This window comes from Equus przewalskii, chromosome 10 (genome assembly GCF_037783145.1).
Source record: "Equus przewalskii isolate Varuska chromosome 10, EquPr2, whole genome shotgun sequence".
In the NCBI taxonomy this organism is placed as follows: domain Eukaryota; kingdom Metazoa; phylum Chordata; class Mammalia; order Perissodactyla; family Equidae; genus Equus; species Equus przewalskii.
In genome coordinates this window covers 16,537,435-16,563,461 of record NC_091840.1, presented here as the reverse complement: position 1 = coordinate 16,563,461, position 26,027 = coordinate 16,537,435, and the positions used below count along the sequence as shown (strand labels likewise).

At 39.1% G+C, this 26,027-nt stretch overlaps 1 protein-coding gene across 12 annotated transcripts in view; it reads left to right on the top strand.

Annotated features, from left to right (window-relative positions):
- Positions 1-26,027, top strand: part of TLK2 (tousled like kinase 2) — a 110,222-nt gene that overhangs the window by 82,814 nt on the left and 1,381 nt on the right. For all 12 annotated transcript variants that reach the window (XM_070561731.1, XM_070561735.1, XM_070561732.1 and 9 more), the window contains 9 exons: positions 1,452-1,518; positions 2,558-2,655; positions 4,280-4,361; positions 8,786-8,877; positions 13,912-14,001; positions 17,250-17,419; positions 18,662-18,800; positions 22,589-22,700; positions 24,186-24,293. In XM_070561731.1, coding sequence (XP_070417832.1) covers positions 1,452-1,518; positions 2,558-2,655; positions 4,280-4,361; positions 8,786-8,877; positions 13,912-14,001; positions 17,250-17,419; positions 18,662-18,800; positions 22,589-22,700; positions 24,186-24,293 — 958 coding nt within the window. The remainder of the gene's footprint in view (positions 1-1,451; positions 1,519-2,557; positions 2,656-4,279; positions 4,362-8,785; positions 8,878-13,911; positions 14,002-17,249; positions 17,420-18,661; positions 18,801-22,588; positions 22,701-24,185; positions 24,294-26,027) is intronic.

Sequence of the window (26,027 nt, the reverse complement as noted above, 5' to 3'; positions counted from 1 at the left end):
TAGCCTAAGATTTGAAAGATTCTCCAGGCAAGTGTTATACCCATTACTCTGATCATTGTCTTCTTTTGTTACTCTTGTATTTATTTTATTCCCTCCAGTATTACTTGAAAATTATTTAATGCTGGTGCATAAAACCGTTGGCTTAGGAATAATAAAGAAGGCATAAGTTGTTTCCTTGCCATAGAGCAATAATTAGAATTCAGTTTATGCCAGTAGTGTGTCAGTGAGCAGTTGCCATCTGGAGTCCTGTGTGAAATCCAAGCTGGAAGACCTTCAGTCCAGTTTTTAATTAGAGTATCTGTGACTTGGCTCATTCCTTTGGCCAGAAGCCAAAACAGTCCTCTGAAGTCTTGGAGTGAGCCACGTTGTGTTTTCCTCCTATTGAGCCTATTTCAGGCAGAGAGAATTCTTAACTGTGATTTTTCGTTTCTCTCTTTTTCTACTGGTGTGATATGGAGTAATGGATATAGGTGTTTCTACAAATACGAAGAGAGAGGTGTAATCGCCCTAGTGGGCATCTTTCTTGCTCTTGTTATTCTTTTTATTTTCTTTTAGTCGGACCTCACAGGTTCTGTTTTGTAGCCCTTCCTGGTTGATAGGATAGCTGTTTCTTCTTTCTCCTGCTGTTTAGAATATATCTAAACAGTAACATCTAGTAAATCTAGAACTTTGAAGTATATGTGTATGCTTCTAGAAAGTGAAGAGAGTAAAGATGGAGGAATAAGGTATCACTTCTTACATGCTCATTCTTGCGATATGAGGATGCTTGGGGTAGGTGGAGCATGAAACAGGTGATTACCTATCCAGTCAGCCCTTTGAGAGTTGTGTATAAATAGCATTTTACAAATTATAGATTCTTTTCACATTTTCATTTAGGAGTCGCAGCAGTTTTGTTAAAATGAGTGTCATTGCTTGCTGCAGTTTTAGGAAACTGAGACTTAACAGGTTAAAGTTGCTTGCCCAATGTCACGTGACCTAATATGTACTTTGAGCCCAGTCCTCAGACTCTAAATTCTGGACTCTTTCCACTCTTTCTTCTCCTTGTTAATATAGTATCAAGGTCTAAGAATTATAAAAACTAATAAAATCCATTGGCTTCTTATTTTGCCCTTTAAAAAAGAATTTAGGCATATAATTTTTGGCTGCTTCTCCTAGTGGATTTTCATCTGAGTAATGTACAGGACAAAGCTCATTTCATATATAATGTAAAACTATAGCTCACTTATTTTTCTCATTTTTAAAAAAATCAGACCTCTGGCTTTGAAGTCCTTTCACATCACATCTGATAAGTCACAGAAGTTTTCTCTTCTCAAAGGACTGCATGATAATCTGTCTTTTAGCCAGTTTAATGAGAGACTGGATATACTGTATAGCATGCTTTGGCGTTTCTCTTTAAGTAGGCACAGTATGATTTCAAATAATTTGCTGAAATTTCTACCATTATTTTTCAGGTTAACGTTAGCAGAATACCATGAACAGGAAGAAATCTTCAAACTCAGATTAGGTCATCTTAAAAAGGTAAGCATAATGGGACAATCTGTCTGGAGAAACGCAATTTTTAGTTTGATGGTGAAGCTGTTTGGTTATTTAGGCAAATGTAGTAGTTTCAAGTAACTGCAGAAGTCTTGAGTAGTTACTCTCACTGTCACATCTCATGTTTGAGTGGTGGAATTCATGTCTTCCAATTTTTGAGTCGACTCTACTACTCCACCAAATGAGAGTACTTTATTCACCAAAGACGTGCCAGTGGATAATTCTGTATTCCTCAGAAGGCTTCACAAGTTTTTATCCTCATATTAAAAATTAAATGTACAATAAGAGCAGATGGTTCTAAAATTGATATTAAAACTTGTGATATTTTATATCACATAGTAGCTTTTATTTCTTGCCTAAAAATGGCAAAGAAAAGAAGGTCTCGTACCAGTCATAGTGTAACACAAAGGCATCCACATAGAATTTATTGACGATGTTCACAGAGGCGTCTTAAATATAGGTTGCTCATCTCTTAAATTCAGCAGCCCATACGTTTGTGGTAGGTGCTCCTTATGGTGGTGATGATGAAGAAGCAGTTAATAAACGCTATTGATGTTTGGTTTTTTTTCTCCTACTGGGTTCTCAGATCTTGTTAAATCAGTGGAACTTATGGCACCAAGTATAATCCATACTTACAAAAAGAATCAGAGAACTTGATTTTTGTCAAAAAAACAAAAAATAAAACAATTGCTGGCCTATATGTGTATACATAAAACTTTTCTGGAGACTTACACCAGAAACTTAACAGTGGTTGCCTCTGAGGAGTGGGCGTGGAGAGGAAGGGACAGGGGCTGGAGGACTTGCACTTTTCATGCTGTGCTCCTCTGTGTGGTTTGGATTTTATTATTTTTCCATGGATTTGTTTCTTATGATTAAAATTCTAGTTTTTAAAAAAATCTTTTTCAATGCAAAACATCTTTCTTTAGCTTTTCACAAGAGAAATGTCTGCTCTTGTTTTGGAAATGAGAATCTGAAAAGGTAGAGTTTCCTGTGTCCTGAGCTATTTCTTTCCTTTTCACTTTAGGAGGAAGCAGAGATCCAGGCAGAGCTGGAAAGGCTAGAAAGGGTTAGAAATCTACATATCAGGGAACTAAAAAGGATACATAATGAAGATAATTCACAGTAAGCAACTTGGGGGTATGTTGGGGTGGAGATTGTTGAGCGCTTTCTGACGTGAATTGAATGGTCTGGAATGATGTTGTCGTTTAATATAAATCTGGTAATGAGTCCACGGTGTATTTAGCTCTGTTGTAGTGTGTAATACAGTTTTATGAACAAAATTATGATTTGTTTTAGTTTAAATATACATAAGTATATTAGATTTGTATATTAAATATATATCTATACACTTAGTATTTTTACACAAGTAGAAGTCACTAAAACAATATGGCTTCGCATTCGTAAATGGTTGGGATACACTGTATTCAGATTTACCTACAGAGTCTTAAGAAAAGGAAGCATGGGTGACAGTGTGGTATTGTGGAAAGATGATTGGGTTGAGATGACAGCCAGTTTGTTCTGAATGACCTTTAAGGGCTATTCAGGCCTTGGGATTTTAAGGCTCTCTTAAGTTCAGCACATTAATTGTAGATAAATGCCCACGTTTGTTTATAAGTCATTTAAGGGATTGAAACTGCAAAAAGTAGATTGCATTTGGGAAATGGCTTCTATCTGTAACCGGTTCTTTTCCACGTTTTTCTGACTCTGAAACATATTTTTTATTGACATAGCTACAGCTTAGATATTTTTGTTTGGCCAGTGTGAGCCATAGACTTTTCTTTCTGTCACATGGCAGGCAATAGTAATTACCATTATTGAGCACTCTCTATGTGCCAGGCCTAGCAGATAAGTGCCCTTATGTTCTGAGTTTTAATCTTTATAAAAACCCAGTGGCGTAGGTCAACTTTATACATAGATCTGGAAACGGGCTTAGAGAAATTAAGTTCACTTGACCCAGGGACCCATAGCTAGTGTGACCAAACAAAGAGGTAAACTTGGGTCTTCCTGACTCCGAAGCTAACCACCATGCAATAATGTCTCTCTCCACAGGTGTGCCACTGTCTCAAAGTCAAGATAAAATAATTTCAGGATTGATAGTGGGGCAGTTTAAGATCAGGAACTAGGTAGAAATATTTTTTTTAAGTTATTTTTGCCAGAATCTCTCATTTCTTTGTCTTATTGTTAGAAAATGGCACAAGATGGAATCCTGTCTGGGGAGAACAGTTATATCATGAAGACTTTCTATCTTAAAGACAGATAACGAATGCACATAGAATGTGTGACTCACTTTCTAATCAAATCCATTTTTAAGGCCATGTAAAATGTCTTGTAATTTTAGTGCATGTAGTTTTGGAATGGTGGGAGCACGCGGGCTCTTGAATGGTTTGGAGAAACCAAGTAGCACAGTTTGAAAATCCCTCATTTAGTGTAGTCTCCTCTCCTTGTTTTATAGCAGGTCAGAAAGAGAGGGAGGTCCACAGAGGTCGCAGGTCTAATTGTGGCTGTGCTGAGACTAGCACCTGTGTCTCATGGCTCTGCAGCTAATGCTGTGCATTGTAATTGCGCTGTTTCTTTTAACTATGCAGCTGTCTTTATGCTCAGAGTTAGCTATATTGGTGTTGATTGACAAACTGTTAGCAGCAGCTATAATCATGTGTATAACATGTTAGATATTCTTGGAATTTTGCAAATATGGAAGATGTGTAGTCCTTGACCTTAGGATGTTATTTATTCCCTGTTTCTGCAGATTTAAAGATCATCCGACGCTAAATGACAGATATTTGTTGTTACATCTTTTGGGTAGAGGAGGTTTCAGTGAAGTTTACAAGGTAAGTATGAGGAACTGCGTAGAAAGACTGAGAGTTAAAGAATCGGTTATTACCAACTTGGAGAACATTTAGAATAGTGATAACTGTGGATTGATATCTATTGGTTGAAATTCAAATACTTTAAGAACCTGTATCTTTGGGGGAACTGCTTCCAATAAACTTAAGTGACTAAGTGGATACAATAATTTACACTGTTTTCAAGTTTGAAAAATAATTATAGATTTAAAAAACAGGAAGGAAAAGCAACACTCATTTATGGATAGTGGAATTATGGTGATTTTTATTCTGGCTTTGTACTTTATTGCTCATCTACATTTGCTAAAAATGAGTATGTCTTTTATTTTTATTAAAAATACTTTTTAGGGGGCCGGCCCGGTGGCACAGCGGTTAAGTTCACAGATTTCGTTTCTCAGTGGCCTGGGGTTCCCCAGTTCGGATCCCAGGTGCAGACATGGCACCTGCTTGGCAAAAGCCATGCTGTGGTAGGCGTCCCACGTATAGAGTAGAGGAAGATGGGCATGGATGTTAGCTCAGGGCCAGTCTTCCTCAGCAAAAAGAGGAGGATTGACAGTAGTTAGCTCAGGGCTAATCTTCCTCAAAAAAAAAAATTTAATAAAGCTGCATTAAAGTTAGTTCTTATTTGGAAAACTTGCTTTTTGTTTAAAAAATGTTCTCATCTTCCAAGTCAGAGCATTTAGTAGCACTGGCATTCTGAAGGAGTGTCCTGGCTTAAGAGTGCTTCCACTGGGCTAGGAAAGTACAGACTGTTATGCCTTTAGTTGATTTTTACTAAATGAGGAATTCAGCTGGTTTTAAACATACCAGCAGATGTGTTATCACGTTCACTAGCCACAGCTTCCTTAAATTTCTCTAGATGTTCCTGGCACCTAGGTTTTAAATGCAGAATTGGTTTATTAAGGGTGTTTACTTCATGGCCCTGGGAATTCCCTCTTTTGTAAGGTACAGCCTTCACTGTTGTGGTTTATATTATGAATGTATGAATTTATGGGAAATATTTTTAGTAAAGTCGTTAGTATTCATTTCAGATAAGAACAATAAAAACTAGTTCTGTTTTCCTTTTTTAAATGTCAATTTTTTTATTGACATATACATAAAATTTACCATTTTAACCATTTTTAAGTATACAATCGAATAGCATTAAGTACATTCACAATGTTGTGCAACGATTGTTGCTATCCATTTCCAGAACTATAATACTGTTTTTTGGTGTACTGCGGGGTTTGGTTTTCTAGTATTTTATTCATATTTTTTATCTGTTTTTCTAAGTGGGACTGGCCCATAGTCATCTTTTGTGTACAAGCCGCATTGTCTAACTTTGATGTCATCATTATCCTAGAATGAGTTGTGAAATTTCTCTTTTCCTATGCCCTAGAATGCTTTGTATTACATGGGAACTGTTGGCTCCTTGAAAGTTTGTTAGAGCTGATTCATAAAATTGCCTGGGTAGGTGTCATTTTGGAGGAAAACTATTTGATCACCTTTTAAGTTCCTTCTGCAAATATTGATCTATTCAAATTTTCTCCCCTTTCTTAAGTCAGTTTTGGTAATTTAATTTTCTGGAAAATCTTCTTTTTTTGAGTGGGGAGGAAGATTAGCTCTGAACTAACATCTGTGCCAGTCTACCTCTGTTTTGCATGTGAGATGCTGCCACAGCATGGCTTGATGAGCAGTGTGTAGGTCTGTGCCTGGGATCTGAACTGGTGAATGCTGGGCCACTGAAGTGGAGCATGTGAACTTAACTACTACTCCACCAGGCTGGTTCCGGGAACATCATCTGTTTTATCTTAATATAAAGATATCATCTACCTTAGTTACTTCTCTTTTCATTTGGAATGTTTATTTTTATATTTCTCAACTAATAGGCCAGAGATTAATCAATTTTCTTTTTTCTCTTAAGAATCAACTTTTTGTTTTGTCGACCATATCTACTGCTTGATTTGTTTTCTGTTTCATTAACTTTTGCTTTTAATCATTCCTTCCTTCTACTTTCTTTGCTTTTGTTTGTTCTCATTCTTGAATCATATCCTTAGTTTATTTTTTATTTTTGGTAATCTTTTTATCATGGTAAAAACACATAACATAAATTTAGTGTCATAACCATTTTTAAGTGTACAGTTCAGTAGTGTTAGGTGTATTCATGTTGTCGTGGAACAGATCTCCAGAACTGGTTCATCTTGCAAAATTGAACTTCTACCCATTACTCATCAGCTCTCCTTTTCCACCTCTCCCCAGTCCCTGGTAACCACCAGTCTACTTTCTATTTCTCTGACTTTGACTCCTTTAGATACCTCATATAAGTGGAATCATAGTATTTGTCTTTTTGTGACTAGCTTATTTCACTTGGCCTAATGTTCTCAAAGTTCGTCCATGTTGAAACATGTGACAGGATTTCTTTGTTCTTAAGGCTGAGTAATATTCCATTGTGTGTATACACTGCATTTTCTTTATCCGTTCATCTGTCACTGGACATCTGGGTTGCTAACTCCTCTTGCCTATTGTGAGTAGTGCTGCTTTGAACATGTGTGTGCAAACATCTCTTCGAGACCCTGCTTTCAGTTCTTTTGGCTCTATACCCAAAAGTGGGACTGTTCCTTTTTTAAAGACATAAAATTTATTCTTGATGCTTCCCAGTTACTCGTTAGTGAATTCTTTATCCTACTTTTTTCAAAAGTATTCTTCAAATATTTTAACATTTCTGAAATCTAGATGCTTCACAAGGATGTATACATTTAATATAGTTATTCTTTTGCTGTTCTCCACTCTCCAAGTCAGTGGAGGATCACAGTGTGTTGGATTCAGAAATATGGTATGGTAGTTAGAGAAAATGACACTTGTAGTATCATTAGTGCTCTTACAGATTAGGTGGCGTTTAATTTGGCTTTTTATTTAAACATTGGCACCTGAGCTAACATCTGTTGCCAGTCTTTTTTATTTTTCCTCCTTCTCCCCAAAGCCCCCTAGTACATAGTTGTCTATTCTAGTTGTAGGTCCTTCTGGTTGTGCTCTGTGGGACGCCACCTCAGCATGGCTTGATGAGCAGTGCCATGTCCGTGGCCAGGATTTGAACCGATGAAACCCTGGGCCACCAAAGCGGAGCGTGCAACTTAACCCCTCAGCCACAGGGCTGGCCCCTAATTTGGCTTATAATGGCTTGAAATGGTTTTCTACTGTAAAGGCGTTGATGATACACATGCTTGCAGGTAGACTTCAGACTCTGTAAGAAAAACAGAGATCAGAAGTTTCCATTTCTGTGAAATAAGATATTCTGTTTGAATTGAGTGGTTTTATATTTTAAAAAATACTGGTATAAATTAGAAGTTTCTTTTATAAGCAACCCTCTCTTGCATGCAGTGCTTTCCTAGAGGTGGCTTACATTTTAAAAAATCTGTAGAACAGTAATTACCACTATTTGCAGACTGTATATCCTGTGCCTATTGCCTCATCTGTTCGTACATTTGTGGAAACTGGCAGATGGGCGGTAACAGTGTTGGAACTGAAGTAGTAAGTTTTTAATCTGAACTTTAAAAGCTAAGAAAAACTATTCCTTCTAAAGGAATTCCTCAATAAATTCTCTTGTATAGGGGAAATCTCCTGATGTATTGAAATGCTCCATACTTTTATCAAATTGTGATTTACGCCCAGCATCGTCAAGAGCCGTCTGGTACTGTTTTGAACCCTATGATATAGCTCTACCTAGCTGAGGTGGGACATTGGCGGTCTTTGGAGAAAGCGTCGTCTTCTCTTTGGACGGTGCTGGAGAAGTGACTTGATGTGACTAACTTCAGAAATTGTTGAAATCAAAAAGTGCTTTTTATTTACTCAGCATATAGGGGTGGGACTAAAGGCAGGGCTGTTATTTGTTTTTGTTCCTGTTTTTATTTTAATAAACACAATATAACGTTACAAGGCTGTTTTCTAAACAGACATGGCAGAGAGGTGTATCCTGAGGGGTTATTTGTCCAGGAGGCAGACAGCGTGTGTCCCCAGCATTTGTGGCAGGATGTGCTGTTGAAGCATGTCACATCCCACTGTCAGCCGAGGGGCGAGAGACAGCCTGAGGGAGAAAGGCCCCAAAGAGGACAGATGATGTCCAGAAAGAGAATTGTTAGGAAGTGACTGTTAAGGCATGGGCTGTCTTTCTGTTTGTGGTATCTGCTTGGTTTTATTTTCTAAACCCCTTGGTGCCAGTATGTCTGGAGACTTCTAAATTATCTGATCACAAGTTTCAAGAAGATGGATACAACTCTGAAGCAAGTGTGTGCTGTGTTGTCGTCTGCTGTTGTTTTTATTGAATAATGTGTTTTGGACTCTGGGTATTTTGATCTCTTAAATAGAAGCTTTAAGTCAGTTGCCTGTAATTTTTGTTATCATTTATTCAGAAAATTTATTCCTTTTCTTTATAGGCATTTGATTTAACAGAACAAAGATATGTAGCTGTGAAAATTCACCAGTTAAATAAAAACTGGAGAGATGAGAAAAAGGAGAATTACCACAAGTAAGTGATACTAGAGTGTCTGATTCTTTAAAATTTAGTAACAATAACTGTAGTTTGAGCACTGTGTTGAGCTTTACATGCATTGTTGTTGTTTCATTTGATCCTCATAACTGTCCTAGGAGGGTGAACAAATTTTCCATCTAACTGATGAGGAAACTGGTGCTTACGGAATTTGAGTAGCGGTTAAGAAATGGCTGAGCTGATATTTAAATCCAGACTTCCCTTAGTCCAGAGCCCGTGCTCTTAGCCTCTCCTTCCATTGTGTCTCTAAAATTAGCTCCAACAAACAAGTAAAGCCTCAAAAATCATTGTTATTCATCTGTAGAAGCCAGCTGAGAGCGTCCTTTAGTGGTCTGGGGTCCCTGGGGAGCTTCGGATGGGACTTTTTCTTCTGCTTCAGTCATTTCAGTATGGAGGAGATGGTGTGTGGGGGGGGGCACCTGATATTCCCTGTTGGTACTTGTTTGACTTGTTCAGCTTCAAAGTTTGCTCATGTCAAAGTTTTCAGTTTTAGGTGTCCCACTTACTGTGCTTGCCTCTCTTCAGAAGGTCATGTGGCAGCAGCCCTCATCTGTACTTGGGGTGGGGGGTGGGCGAATGACTTCTTCAGAATGAATAGTTATTACGTGTACAGGTGTGAATTTCTTTGTTCTTCTAGTGTCAGGTTTGCCTGTCCCATGTCCTGTCCCGTACACACCCCCTTTTCGAACACTGGAGTTCATTGCTCATTTGCTTTGGAGGCCATGCAGACCTAATTTGCTGTTAGGATCCCCACTGGGCTTAATATTGTTTCCTTATTGTAGGTAAAAGTACTGAATTAGACATGTCCTACCCCTGAAAGGAGGAGACAGCCCATTTTGATATAAACAGCCTGTCTCCTTTCTATAAAAGCAATTTTATTTTATTCTTAGAAACTAGGACTTTGGAGGGAAAAAAGCAGTGGACTTTGAAGTACCTTTAGTTGACTTCTAAATCTCAAGGGGGCAAATAAAGCATTTCTACATCATCAACCAATTCTTGGGACACAGACCAAGGCACCTCTTGCTTTATCCCTGTTGTTCATCAGGGTCCCAGGAACTCTTCCTATTCCATGCAGATTGACAGTGGTGCTCAGCACTGGAGAAGAGAAGGTTCCTGTGGCATTAAGAGAAGCAGGGCTTAGCAGAGGTGGCAAAAGGGATGATAGGTGATTTATGCATGGCACCCTGCAATGTGTATCTTACGTGACAGGCAGCTGCAGTCCAGATGCTTCTGAGGAGCAGTTACATTATTATAAGTACATTCCAGTCACTTGACGTGCAGGGACGAATGGCACGCTGCAGTGAGTGCCAGAAGCACTTCAGAGAAGGAAACCACATGTTGTTCTGACCAGCTATAAAGGAGAAATGTTTCCATCATATTGAGACTCTCAGAGTGCCTCAGGGTGTTGGAACAGTATATGCTTCTCTTCAAAAATGCCCTCTAGCTCTCCTTGGAGCCTGTTCTGTATCTTATGTGTGCAGAGACCACCCTATATCAGTTGACTCTACTAGGGATCAGCCTTGGGCAACCTTGAGAAAATAGTTCCCACCCCAGGGTTTATACGTATTTTGCCTAGTCTCAGTATCCAGCTTTTAGACTGACCTTAATCAGAACTCACGTTGAATACTGTAGTTACTGCAGGTGAGTGTTCTGCTCACTTTAGCCTTTTGAAATAGGGAGAGATTGAAGCCGGGACCATGTACCTCCTTGATGCATTTGGCAAGCAGTTTGAGTCCTGATGGGTATGGATTGGGTGTCTTTCTTGCATTTCTCTACTATACAGAGTCATAGAGCAAGTGAAGGGAACTGTCTCATATTTTCTGAGTCCGTCGGTCCAGCTCCAGGCTCACAATGGTGCCTTGCTACTCTGTTTCCTCAGCAGAGGTGGGAATCATGACACCTGAGCACCTTCTGTGGAGCCATCTGGGCAGGGGCCATCTCCCAGTTGACAGACATACTGGGGAGAGGGTATGCAGAGTTCTGTGAACTCCATTCATCCTTGAGGGGAAATTCTTAAGCCCTTCTACCCTTCTTTGAAAGATTTTGCTTGTTAAGTGATATGAAATCATATTGGTGGATTTCAAAGCACAGGTAGTAGTGGAAGTCCTTTGAATGTAAGGGAGGCTTATATCAAGCACATAACAGATTTTAGAAAGTACTTTAAAAATGCAGTATTAAACTAAAAAGTAGTACACTTTAGTGCTGTGGTAGCATAGTAAAATATGAAAGTACTGCTATTGCCCTGCAGAGTAAGGTCTTTTGATTGTTTTCCCCTTTATGGGGGTGACTTCTCAGTATCTGGAATCAAGACATTTATTTGGGTAAAAAGGAAGCAAAAACTCAAAGAAAATAAAAGGTGGTTGTTTTGTTTCATTTTTTTGAGTTCTGTTTTGCATCACCTTTCCTCTCCAGTTTCCCGCACAAAGAAACAAAAAGTAAACTGATTGTTTTACTTTTGCGTTACTAAAGCATTAATGGTGTTACTAGATTTCTTTGACTCCCCAATGTAAGATATTGAAACTCTATATAGGAAAAATCTCATATAAAGCTATCCTCAGAAATAATTTTATCTGAATTAGTTAGTAAACTCTTTCAAGATACTCTTCTAATGTTCTAGGATAAAGTCATTTTGAAAGTCTAAATATATATCCACTTATAAGAGAGTAAAAGACTAACACTTTAGTGGATAAGTTTCTTCTGGCTCCTTATTGAAGTTTCTGTGTTTATGATGCATTAATTCCTTGCATGCTAAGTTGAAAGTTGAACATAGGAGGGACGTGGCAGAGCCACTGCCTTGCCTGATGAAGCACAGGAAGTGGGCTTAGAGCCTGACATGGCATCGAGGGAGTACTTTCAGTGACACACAACAAATTCCCTTAGTCAGCAAGGACTTTGAATGACACTTCCTTTGATTCTTAATTCTTACCTCCTTTGTTTCCTTCTATTTTCTATACCGTGAAAGAGAAATTGATCTCTACTCTGAAATACACAAAATCAAAAAGTTAAAACAAAAGGGCAGAGAACTATAGATCTACAGCATGCTGAGATAAGAAATGACTTGAGGGGCTGGCCCCATGGCCGAGTGGGTAAGTTCGTGCGCTCCGCTGCAGGCGGCCCAGTGTTTCGTTGGTTCGGATCCTGGGCACGGACATGGCACTGCTCATCAAACCACACTGAGGCAGCGTCCCACATGCCACAACTAGAAGGACCCACAACGAAGAATATACAACCATGTACCGGGGGGGCTTTGGGGAGAAAAAGGAAAAAAATAAAATCTTAAAAAAAAAAGAAAAGAAAAGACTAACTTGAACAGTTATATATTTAGTTCATAAGTTTCTAAACTTTTTTTTTTTTTTTGGTGAGGAAGATTGGTCTTGAGCTAACATCCATTGCTAGACTTCCTCTTTTTGCTTGAGGTAGATTGTTGCTGAGCTAACATCTGTGTCAGTCTTCCTCTATTTTATGTGGGATGCTGCCACAGTGTGGCTTGATAAGTGGTGCTAGGTTTGTGCCTGGGATCCAAACCTGCAAAACCCAAGGCTACTGAAGCAGAGCATGCAAACCACTATGCCACCAGGCCGGCCCTAAACTTTCTTTTTTTTTAAAACAGCATCACCTTTATGTTACCAAATGAAATATTCCATGGAATCTTGATATATGAAAAAGAACAAGTGTGGAGCTGCTTTGGTGGAATGAGGGGTTGGGCCAGAACTGCATTTGCTGAGCATCTCCACAGGGGCTCTGGAGGCATCTGTCTCCTGGGAGTGCCTTTTAAACTGTCCAATCCTCTGCACTGATGGTGAAGCCCAGAGGGGTGGCGTCATGGAACTCGGATTCTCTGGAAGCCAGGTTGATCGGTCCCAGTGTAGTGTGTGTTCTGTCACTGCTCTGCCTAAGTGCTGGCAAGTCTTGTCTTTTCAGAAAGACATAAAGATGATGAAATGAAGCATCAGAAGAAGCAAAAACTGCCAAAAGTAGCAGCTTGAAGAATGAGCCTAGTCAGAAGTTTCAATTGAGGGAAAAACATATTTAGTTACTTTTAGGTTCCTATTCCTTCCCTAACTGTCTCCTCGGCTTTCTTTAGTTGAGTACTTTCTGTGTATTTTTGTTGTGCTGGGATATACCGATTTCAGAAAACATCACTGTTTTTTTAGTTTTATTTTACTATTCTGTGGAAAGTTTCTCTTTTCTGACTCTTGCCTTAACAAAATACCCCAAACTAAATTGTGCTAGATTACTTAAAATAGTTTCCTTTTGCTCTCTTTGTAAATAAGAACTAAATACTTTAAAAATTATTGGTAATTATAATGTATAAACATGTTCTATTATCCTTTTAAAGTCAGTGTATGAATATATCAGATTATATTTTTGTTCCTCATCTTATCAAATGATCTTAAATTGGAAAAGTACTAAAAAAAAATGTTAACACATGTATGTAAATTCTTGTTCTAAGAAAACTGGAGTTTCCGTGAGTTCAAATTTTCTATCAATTTCTCATTTTCTTTAAAGAAAGTCAAGCTGATAGCCCTTTAAATTCTTTTTGCAAGGAGTAGGATTTTAGAGCAAACAAATACAGAGCACTGCCAATTACCGAACTGGTGATCCTTTCACCCGAGTTTACGTGCTGTAATTGATCTCCTTGATGTAACCGTGGGATAGAAACATTTGTAGATATGAAGCATCAGCTTTAGAGGAGAGAAAAAACACTGTGTTTATGATCTTTATAGCTCTGTTATTTGGGTATAAATATAAAAGAGGTCAGATTGTCATAGAATGAACTTGAAAGAGAGAAAAGGTTATCATCCATTCATTCAAGAAATATTTGAGCACCTGCTATTTTCTCAACAGCTTGGTAGATAGTAGTAGAGAAAATAGGATGAGGAAAGATAAGGGATCTGAATGGAATGAATAGGTGGAAAGAAGGGAGAAATAAGAGAATATTTAGGAATATCCTGGAAGAGTTCTCAGAGACAGGCTAACATTCAAAATGTTAATTTTCCATTTTGTTTACAGGCATGCATGTAGGGAATACCGGATTCACAAAGAACTGGATCATCCCAGAATAGTTAAGCTGTATGATTACTTTTCACTGGACACTGACTCGTAAGTGCTCTGCCATTTTAGCTCAGCAGTTAATATTATTTTCTTGCAGGATGTTGACTACTCATCGAATAGAGTTTAAATCTGTGTCCAGGAAATATTCTGCTGGGGAACCAAATATATGTATTTATGGGCAAACTATCATCTGTGAATTCAGATAGGGCCCAGTAAGACATCTCGTGGCCAGAGGACATGTGTGGTTGTGTGCTGGTGAATGTTTAACAACCAGCTTGGTGGGGAGAAGGATAGGGCTAATTTGTAGTATTTGCCAATTTTTGTGGTGTAAATACTCTCAACGTGTCCAATTTCAAGCCACCAGCTTAAAAAAACAAACCCAGCTTTGAGATATAAGTTACATACCATATAGTTCACCCGTTTAAAGTATAATGGGTTTTAGTATATTCACAGATAGGTGAAACCATCACCATAGTCAATTTTAGAACGTTTTCACCACCTCAAGAAAAAAAACCCCATACCTTTTGCTATCGCCCCTTGTTCTTCCTCCTCCCACCCCAGCCCTAAACAACCACTGATTTACTTTTTGCCTCTATAGATTTCCTATTCTGGACTTTCTTGTGAATGGATCATATAGTGTGTGGACTTTGTGACTGGCTTCTTTCACTTAGCAAGGTTCATGCTTATTGTAGCATGTATCAGTACTTACTTCCTTTTTATGACCAAATATATTCCGTTGTATGGATACACTACCTTTTGTTTATCCATTCATCCTACCAACAGTTTAATAACCAGCTCACAAAATTTATCAGCTCTTGGTAACTGGCATAATTGGTGCCAGCATAACACTGACATGCACCAGTGAGTGTGGACTGTCTAAGAGAGTCTCTGCCCCACCCTGGAGACTCTGATGAACACTGATGGGCCTTTTAAAGCAGTACCAGCAATTTGCTTTTGTCATAGAATGAGAATGAACGTGGCACAAATGAAGGCATAGTCCGATGCTGCATGTTAAAATAAGGTTCCTAGGCTTACAGGATGTTAGAACTGGAAGGGATCTCAGTCTAGCCTTCTCATTTTATAGGTTTTGGGGACCAGAGAAGTTAAATGCCTTTTCTGAAATCTTTAATAATCTTAGGCTTTGTTGTATTTCATTACCTGGAATAGTCAGGCTCTAGCACCTCTGGGTTTATCTAGGAGTTTAGAGAGATTTCAGCATTTGGAAACGTTTTCTCTGTAGGAGTCTGAACTGAGTTTGGAGAACATACCCTAGGACTGGCTTGCAAGTGTTCTTCTTAGCCTCCCGGGGTGATTCCAGGATTTTTGGCCGCTTCCAGACAGCAGCTGTCTCGGAGATTGCTACGCAGAGAACCGTAAATGCTACACATTTAGAAATGACCCCAAAAGGAGACCATAATTCCCTTTGGAAACATGATCTGTCCCTTCTTCCATCTGCTCAGGGATTTCTCCTTTCCAGTAGAGTGGCCCTTATACCAGGTATAGCCATCTGTTTTTAGCATGGGGTGGAATTCAGAAAAATATCTAGTTAGAGAGCAGGTCTTCACAGGGTGACTTTACTGTTTTCTTTGAGTAAATTCTTTGACTACTAGGTAGACAACCCCGACTCCCCCAAAATGTAAGTACCAAAACCGTTTCAAAGATAAATATAATGGCTTGGAGTGTCTGCTGTTTTGAGTCATATACATACTTTTAGCTATCTGAGAAATTGAGCTGATTCTGTGCTATTCTTGAGTTGTTTACTTTGATCTTCCTATTGTGTTTATGATGAATTTTCACCAAAAATAAGTCAGACCATCATTTTAAAAAGTCTTCTGAGAGTTTCATGGATATTGAAAGTTAGATTTTATTTTCAACTTGCACTGGCTCAAAGAATAAATCCACTAAGCATGAGAGTCTGTATCTCAGGCTTCAGGGTCTCAGATCAGAAAACCTGTAATTTTTCCAACATTTATTCCCAAATAGGGTGCTACCGTGCCTTTTGTATGTTTCCTAAGAAGCATAAGCTGTTGTTCAGTTTTGGACCCCACAGGACTGGGCACATCCACATTTCATTGCACTGCCTTTTGAAGGCAGCAAATTGCCCAGAGGCCCATTGTGCTAGTCCTGAGCCTGTTTCCTCTCGAGTCTGCTCCTCACTGTCCCCTGTTAATGCATCTTAGGTAAGCTCACCCTTGTAGGCTGTGTTTACCAGGGTCCTGTGTCAGTTGTTCAGCTGTGTTCAGCCACTGGGGAGACAGAAATGGTTGTGGGTGGAGACCCTCCCCTCCCTCCCCCCGCAACTGTGGTTCCAGTTACCCTCAGTGACCCTGGGTTCTGGTTGCACCATCTCCTCCCTCTGGCCCTCTGGCCTTAGGGTGCTAATGACTTCCTGCTCTAGATGATCTCTGGGGTATCTCACTGGCCAGTTTGTCTTCTCAGCTCTTCCATCATCTCTGTGATCAGTTTCCTGAATTAAAGCCCCTCTGTTTTAAATATTCAAGTGGTTTTTGTTTCCTGGCTAGACCCTGAGTGATACACCTGCATTGTCACAGCTTGGAATAGTTTAAAAGGTATTCATCTCTCAGGAATACTCAAACAGTTCAGGAAGCCTTACTTAAGTTTATAACTGCCTTGGAAGATAAACACATATAACCCTTAATGCCACGAATGGTATGTAGTTTTAATTTTGGGTCTGTATGATGCATTGATATAAGTGAAGGGAAAAAACCCATACTGTGTCGAAACACATTTGTTAGAACCACAGATACTGTACTTTTAAAAGCTCTTTTGTACCTTGTGTTTAGTAAAGAGAAATTGTAGTACAGTATTTTGCCAAACTGCCAAGAGATGTGGTGTGCGACTAGTCTTTGGGACCTGGGCAAACCCTAGATCTTCCTCACTGTCAGCACTCAGGCTCATAGAAAATGTTTGCAGTGAGGATGGTGTCCTTGATCACAACATCTTGTTTAGAAATGTGATGTGGATGTGTGAAGCAGACCCTTCCAAACAGATCTGTAGCTTTATAGTTTGGATTCAAGAAGAGGTTTGCTATGATGAACTTTAGCACGACAGATTCCAGCAGGAAGGGTGTGGAGGCTCTTCACCAAGAGAGGAAGCAGTGTTCTTCTGTAAACCACTCAGGTTGCAATACTGGGTAAAGAATAGAAGAGTATTTGAAGGGACAAAGAAGAAAGGTATGAGAAGACAGTTACCTGAAGTTCTCACTGGGGCTGCTTCAGTTTGTCTTAATCTGCTTGCTTTTATCCTGTGGTCAAATGTTGGTTTATTTGTCTTAGGTTTTGTACAGTATTAGAATACTGTGAGGGAAACGATCTGGACTTCTACCTGAAACAGCACAAATTAATGTCGGAGAAAGAGGCCCGATCCATTATCATGCAGATTGTGAATGCTTTAAAGTACTTAAATGAAATAAAACCTCCCATCATACACTATGACCTCAAACCAGGTATGTGTAACTTTCAGGAGACACTATTGTTGGCTTTTCTTTGATCTTACAGATGACTTTTAATTTTACAAAGTTAGAGAGTTTGGCGGGAGCCAAGAAGGCCTAATAACATCTGACTTTGGATTGCCTGGGTAGGTGTGGGAATAATAGAGTCCTGGCCACGCGGCACTGGGTTTAGGAGGTGAGTCGTGTTAGAGGCTCTGGAGAAACAATGCCCTTGTCTGTAGAACCAGGGCAGTTTATGATGTCAGTCCAATAAAGAACTGTTCTTTTTAAGAACCAGCTCAAGCTCTTTTTAAGAGCAAGCTCAGTTCTGTTTTCCCATTGCTCACCCTACATGGCGGTTCCTCTACTCCAAGTCTCTTTGATAAGTGCCCAGAAATCAGTGACTTTTTCTTGCACGTATGCCTCCCCTTTCATTAAATTCCAGGCAGAGTTTTTCATCTTATTGTATGGTTACTATCTCACTTTGATAGTCCTCAGCAAAGAGTAGAGGGCAGTTAGACTTCTTCCCTCTATTTTTTGTTGTTGTCATCCTCAGCTGTTTCTTAGAAGTCTGCATGTGTTCTCTGTAGACAGCTCTACCCCGCTTAGCTTGGGCATTAGGAAGATGATTCCCATTTACCGCCTGTGTGGCACAGTTGTTAAATTTGCTTTCCTCTTCTGGTAGCTACATATCAAATCTCACTATTCTTTAATGTTCTAATACATTCCAAATAACTAAAAAATTCATTACAATGAAGTGGTTTTTAAAAAGATGGCCGTTATGAGATTGGGTTCTCCGTCGCTGCGTACAAGACATTTGCCTACCGCAGGAGCTCTAGGTGGCACTGTGCTGCTAGCTTTCATTCCCTTGTATGTTTTCTGTGATTTTTTTTGTGAAAAAAACGTTATGAACGGAGTGGTTTAGAGATTCTTACTGAAAGTTCAGATGAAACTTTCCCACCATTTTTGACCAACTGTACAAGTGATATTTTACTTTGGCAAGTTATTTTTTTTCCACTGCTCATAGTGGTGGTTTTGGCACATTAAGCAGGTGATTCTTGGAAAATAGAAGTTTGCAGCCAGACACTGAGGACTCGCCCCCATCACACAGAGTCCAGATCATTTATTCCAGGGATTCAGATGTGTGTTATTGTATGCAAGAGTTTTGAGTTTAGTTGTTCCCTTCTTGTCTTTTATTGCTTTGGATATTTCTCTTAGTAAGTCTGTTTTTATTCATGAAGATTTTTATCTTTTTAGGTAATATTCTTTTAGTAAATGGTACAGCGTGTGGAGAGATAAAAATCACAGATTTTGGTCTTTCCAAGATCATGGATGATGATAGCTACAATTCTGTGGATGGCATGGAGCTGACGTCACAAGGTGCTGGTACTTACTGGTAGGTATCTGGGGGCTCTGCCAGGTTGGCTAGTGATATGTGGCTGTGTTATACTGAAGTGTTGGTAATTTATAATTGCTATTTGTATTTTGTCTGCTTAGGCAAAAATGCTGGAAACTAAAGCAGACTTTCCTGCCCAAATAGTTACTATCTTTTCAGCAGCTTGACTCTTTGTATTTACAGTAATTTGTCTTGATTTTCCTTTTCTTTCTTGAAAACCATTGGGAAAGAGATTATGTGTGGCCAGGTGTTTGAATTCTGTGTTTCCTCCATAAGACTGGTCGTACTGGATAGGTGGAGAATAAGGTTGCTCATGGTATGTAAAGGATGGCCCTAAATTCTTTCAGTACAAACGTGGGTCTCTCTCTCCATGGGTTAGTGGGATGAGAGATTCATTTCTAGAGTTGTCTGAGGATGATGGACTCTCAAGAACTAAGGAGTTGTGAAGATCAGAATTTAGAATTACCACAGCATCTCTTACAAGCTAGATAGGAAAAAGTGAGCACAGTTTGCCAAGAAATTTATCCACCTCTGTCAGCCATGTTCTAAAAGGTTTTGAGCCACATTTCTTCCCATCTGTTGTTACTCATCTCCCCAACCATCCTACCCTGGCTAGCTCTACCTTCCTTTTCTATGATTTGTCCTACTTTTGCCTAGTATTACTTTTGACAGAACCAAAAAAGATAACCTGTGGCTCAGGCATTTAACTTTGTGATTGTAAAGGTGTGTTAACAGAGCTTCCTTTTCACTTCTGAGAGGGTAACACAGAGCCACATGTTGGAATGTGTGATTCTGAACATGGAGAAAGTCTCCAGTAGCACTAAGGGAGGGGTAACGCGTGCTATTATATCCCAGGGTGAGTTGGTCAGATCACTTATGTTGAGGGCCCCTGGGCCTTAGCAGAATAGTGACTGCCTGGGAGTGAGGGTGTTAATCCAAAGCAGACAGAGAAGAGCGGGATGTCGTCCATAACACACAGGGTCAGCCCTGTTCTTGTCAGGCCGATCGTGTTTGTTATGTATGTTAAAGAATCAATCAAATCCTGCTAAAAACAGCATGTCCACAAAATTTCTACTTTCCTTTGCTCCTTATTGTTTGTGGAGATAGTACCTATAGTGAAAATCAGTCCCTAAATTAAAACTTAGGAGATTCTAGATTTTAAATAGAAGCTACATTTACAGTGTTTATTCACTATGGTGGTTATTGTGGGTTAGTGTTCCTGTCACTAAATGATACAAAAATATCTACTGTTGGAAATTCTGGAAACAGGGTCTATACCTCTGCTATTTAAACTCACTGGAACTTGGATTTGAGCTTTTTGTTTGGTAGCTTGTTTTTTTTTTAAAGGTGAAGCTTTTTCACATTTAAATTAATTATCTCGTTGCTACCTATTGCTGTATTTGCTAAGCTATAAAAATTGAGTGGTTGGAATTTAAATAAAAATTATATGATGTTTGAGATTTGCTTCAAAGTGACCTGTTTGGGGGGAGGAGGAAAGGGATGTAGATGAACAAAAGTTGGTCACATGTTGATAATTATTGAAGTTAGATGATAGATATTTGGGGGTTCATTTTACTATTCTTTGTACTTTATGTTTGAAGATTTTTTCATAATAAAAAGTAAAGTAGAGAGGGGGCTTCTGAGAAAATTTGATTTTACGGGTTTCTATGAAGGTTTTAAAAGTCTCTCTTTGGTGGAAACATTGTCATAATCACCATCCTCAATATTTCATCCTCCTATGATGTTCCAGAGAGTTACAGATAGGACATAACAGATTCTAAGTGACTGCAGTATTTGGTCATTCCAGAATTCTTCTACATTGAATACTACTTTTAAATAAGTGACTAGGCCTTGAGAATCCTTTTTCTCTGTGAGGATTTTATCATGATGGAATGTGCAACCACGTTTGTTTTTTAGAACACAATGTGGTGTCATAGAGCTGTCTTCTACTCTCCCTCCCTGAGTCCTTGGTAGAGAATTAGAATGCTTATGATTTTCAGTATTATTTGGGTGGAGAACTAGTTTATTTCTTCATTTACAGATGGGGAAACTTAGACCTAGAAAGTGATTGCCAGACTTGTACTATCAGGTGGCAATTTCGTTTGTATTCCAAATATTTGGCAAAATTGTTGCTCTGCATTTAGACAAGTTCAATAACTCTGTTCTTCCCCACCACCTCTACAAAAAAATTACAAATACATTAAAATGATAATTTTAGAATCAAGGTTCTGTTTATTTATCCAAGATCATATCTAAGTAATATATTGAAGAATCTAGAACCATGAAAACTAGGGCTCAGGCAGGTTTTAGTGACATTTGGAAGAGCCGTAAAAATTCTTTTTCCTGTATCTTTATTTCTTTGCCTTTTCCCCCCTCTTTTGTGAGTTCTGTGTCTATATTTTCATTTTTCAATGTGTGTTTTGGCTAAAAGTTTTCATCGTGAAATAATAACCTAGGTCAGTGGTCTTAATCATCCAAAAACGTGTGTTAAAAATAATACGTAAGGGGGCCAGCCCAGTGGCTTAGTGGTTAAGTTGGCGTGCTCTGCTTTGGCAGCGCAGGGTTCACGGGTTCGGATCCTGGGCACAGACCTAAACACTGCTCATGAAGCCCTGCTGAGACGGCGTCCCACGTACGAAGTAGAGGAAGAGTGGCATAGATGTTAGCTCAGCGACAGTCTTCCTCACCCCCCTCAAAAAAGAAGAGAAGTAAGAGACAAGAACATGAAACTAAACATACTTAAAAAAAAAGAAGAAAGCCCATCATCTGAACATTTTCTGCTTCTCAACTCTCGTGGTCCCCTTCAGGCTATAAGTTTAGATTTTTATACCAGAAGCACAGCAGGGTATAAAATAGTTTTTCATGGAATTGATTTTGCCAGCATGAAATCTGCAGAAATCGATTTGTTATCTTCAGAATTCTGCCTTCCAGCTGTGCTATGGCTAAGACTCTAGGCAGTGAGTGTTAGCATATTTGTTTGGTTTCCTAAATGCTAAGAGGCACTTACCTTCCACACTATACAATTTGGTGTGGTTGGCTGTCCAGCTAGTGTTTTTAGAGGCTAGGGGTGGGTGGGGAGGGAAGGAATTCAGATGAGGGTTGAGTCGTACTGAAAACTAGTTTGTTTGGCTCTTTGTGCACTTTTTCTTAGTCTTCCAGTAAGCCCCTGATCACCCTTAAAGTCAGAAATGTAAAATATACTTTGATAATTTGGACCTTAATGTCATCACTGATTATATATAGTAGTTATTTCCAGTCCACATTTCCAAAAGAGGCTACCTTAAGAAGACAGAATAGCCACCGTCCTCAGAGATTTGTACTGGGTCCTGAATTCAGATAGACTTTTAAAATATTTATTTTAGAGACATCTTCTTCAGCTAGCATGAAAGGAAACCCATACCACTTCTGGTTATATTTCAATGTTTGTTGATGCAGCCATCATAAAAGGGATTGTACTTCTTTTGTGCTTACTCCTCCTTTTTTAAACTTGTTGAATAACCCTTGCATTAGGCACAACCCTGGGAAAAGAGGCTGGGGTGGATGAAGTAGGAACTAGGGAAAATATTTACCTCTTTCAGTAAATTGAGAAATGTATTTTCAGGCTTTAGAGGACGTTACTGCCTCCTTAAGTCAGAGTATATTTTCGTTTTCTTTCTCCAGATAGGTCTGAGTTGCTTTTTCAATTCAGATATTTTAATTTCCAACAGGGTCTTCTAATTGCCTTTTTGTATGTGTCTTAGATTTTTACAGTCATTTTTCTAAGAATTTTAATTTCTCTTTTGTCCCAGGTATTTACCACCAGAGTGTTTTGTGGTTGGGAAAGAACCACCAAAGATCTCAAATAAAGTTGATGTGTGGTCAGTGGGTGTGATCTTCTACCAGTGTCTTTATGGAAGGAAGGTAAGAAAGGAGGTCAGATGTGGTGGCTTGACTTCCTTCTTGGGTGGCACGTGGATACAGTGGCACAGTCTGGGTTAGTCTCCTGGAGTTAATCATCGGGTTATACAAAATGGAATCCTGAAAGTTGTGGTTTGAAGAAAACACAGGCTTAATAGTAAAAGCTTTATGCATAAGCGGAAATTTTCAACCCTAGTGCACGTAATGAATTTTGCTGGGCTGTTGAACACATGCATTTTTTGCTGTTCTCAGTTAGATCCGGGATATGTTTTTATTCTGATAATATGTGTAGGGAATTAAATGAAATAATTGAAGTATACAATCTTCCAAGAGCCCTTCTTAAGGGTTCTAAGAACCGAAACTTGAATATGTACAGGGCTGCTTGTTCTCAACCACCCGTTAGTTAAAGCTGTGGTTAGTAAAGCGCACTTTATATTTCTGTACTGGGGAGTGGGTGTCAGAAAGTATTCATTGTCTGTTACCTCTCGTCGAGGTGATAATATAGCATTTGAACACCTAATGACTTAGGTAGTAAACTACACCTAATGAATTCTCATGTTTGTTTTTTCCTTGTGAGCATAAAACCTTATAAATATATATATTAAGATCCAATTGTGTGTTTATATTCATGTTTCTGCTATCTGCGTTTGTATGTTTCAGTGCTCCCCATTAGGCTTTGGGTATAAGCCATGTGGCTGGTCTGCAACTCCCCTGGACTCTTAATATTTTTATTACAGTCCCTAGACCAAGCTCTTAATTCAGATTTCAGCTTCCTCTTTAACTTCTCCTTGATCCTTTATTTCTTTATCCTACCTGTCTAATATGGGGAAACTATTCAGAGCTAGCAGGGGTTAATTATTATTTATACTCTGATAATGTGGAAGTGCTGCTGATAATGGTGGCAGAGTTTATCTAGAAGGAATTGTTTGTGATCTCTCAGTAGAAACACTCTAAGGATAACAGTAGACTTGAACTTATTTTTGAAGGGTTTATTAGAAAATGGCAGTTTGGGGCACAGATGAAACCACTAAGTAGCCCCAACTGTGTTTTTCCTACTCTGCTCTTAGCCTTTTACTCTTGTACCTACTTATATGTCTCTTTTTATCTGTGCCTTGGGTCTGACTGGGGCACACATACGTATTAAGCCCACAGGTATCACTCAAGGCAAAAGAGTTTGCTGGTTCCTGCTCTGAATCTTCTCTTCTTTGCTGTAAGCAAAGCTTAGCAGAGGTACTCTGATCCAGCACATGCTGCTTCTGGTCCTAGCTCTGCCATAACTTAGATATTGGACTGTGAACAAGTTACTTAAGCTCTGAGCCTTTCCACCTTTATCTGTAAAATGGGAGAATTAGAGGAGAGCATCTCCAAAGTTCCTTAAGCAGTTTTCATTGAGACACATCTTCTTTCCCTTCCCTATGGTTTTCAATTGTGTTCTCTTTCATTTTTAACCAGAGGCCCACTTTTGTTTGTTTTATTTTTATATGATAGCCTTTTGGCCATAACCAGTCCCAACAAGACATCTTACAAGAAAATACTATTCTTAAAGCTACTGAAGTGCAGTTCCCGCCAAAGCCAGTAGTAACACCTGAAGCAAAGGTAAGTTTTGACCCATTGGCCAGCAGAAATGACTGCTTTGCTTTCTGTATTATTTCTTTGGGTAACAGTGGAGGGATTATTCAATACAAAATGCAAGAGTCATTAAAAACATCCTCCTCCTTCTAAATGTGTATTTCTCCAACCCCTACTCTCTTTCCTCCCACAACAAACATTTATGAGTGCCTGTTGAGCACAGTCACTGTTCTGGGTGGTGGAGAAGGAACTGTGAATATGTAGCAATGAACTGTACAGACAAGGCAAGGTCTCTGCCCTTAAGGAGTTTACCTTCCACTAGGTGAGACAAACAATAAATAAAAACAGATACATTCCAGACGGCGATAAGTGTTATGAGGAAAATAAACCAGAGCAAGGGGCTGGAGAGGGGGGAGCCCCCCTTTCGATGGCATGGTCAGGGAGGGCCTCAATGGCGCAGTAAGGTTTGGAGAAGTCTTGAATGAGGTGAAGGTGGGGCCACGTGTAGATTTGGGGAAGAATGTTCTGAGCACAGAGAAGTGAGTAAAGCTCAGATGTGAGTGTGAGCCTACTAGGTACACAGAGCAGGTAGAGCAGGGGACACTGGTAGGAAAGGCAGCAGGGCAGATTATGTTATGGAAAGCACTGGAAGGTTTTTATCAGGGCAACTATGTGACTGCTGTTTTAAAAGCCTATACTCTCAGCTGTGTAGAAAGAAAATTCAAAGTAAAAGTTTATTTGACCTGTATCCAACCCAAGAAAACCTGTTTAACTCCTATTCCATGTGTCTCACTAAGAAAGGTTCATTTTTCAAGGCCGAGGATCATAATGTTCATTTCTGTGAATTTGTTTTTATCTTCCAAATGTTTTAGTCAAGCAAATACCTATAGATGTCTTTGATTTTGAAAAACAGCATTGGTATCACACTTTTGTGTTTTACTAATTAAACGTGGAAAAAATAGAAAATTAATAGCTCATTTCATGTTTTAGTCTTTTTTAAATAGACTTTATTTTTTAGAGGAGTTTTAGATTCACAGCAAAACTGAGTGGAAAATATAGTGTTTCCATATACTCCCTGACCTCCCCTGCCACGCCCCCGGCCTGCACGGTCTCCCTGGGAACTGTCAACATCCCTCACTGGCATGGTACATTAGTTACAATCAATGGACCTACACTGAGACATCATTATCACTCTAATGTAATGTATGGACTTTGGGTGATAATGGTATTTTAGATTTTTAAAAATCGATTCATTTATTTGAAATAATTATAAGACTTTGATTAAGTAGAACTCTCTGGTTAAAAAGACAGATAATCTGTTTAAGGGTCTTTGTGATAAGAGTTAGAGCAGAAACTGAGACTACACAGCCCTTCATACCTAGTGCAAAGGGAACCTCTATTTTGGTAGTAAAGTAGGATTCCACTCAAACCCCACTCACAGTATGTTTTTGTGTCTGCAGTATTCTTGGGGAGACAAGTCCTGGTCAGGTTTTCCTTTACTACTTAGGTATGTGCCTGATCGTTTGCTCACTCACCTTTCAGGGAAGAATGAGATACACAGGGAAAGCATTTACTGATCTGTGACACGTTGTAGTTTAGTCAGTGTCGGTCTCCTCACCCTGTGTCTAGTGGTAGTTTGTCATTACAATTCCCGCTTGCTCAGGAAGTTCACTTGAGGCCATGGTTTATAGGTGCAAGACCATGAAGTTAGACTGTGCCCATTGCAAACCAGCCAAAGCAAAGAGAGAGGTTTGTGCTTTG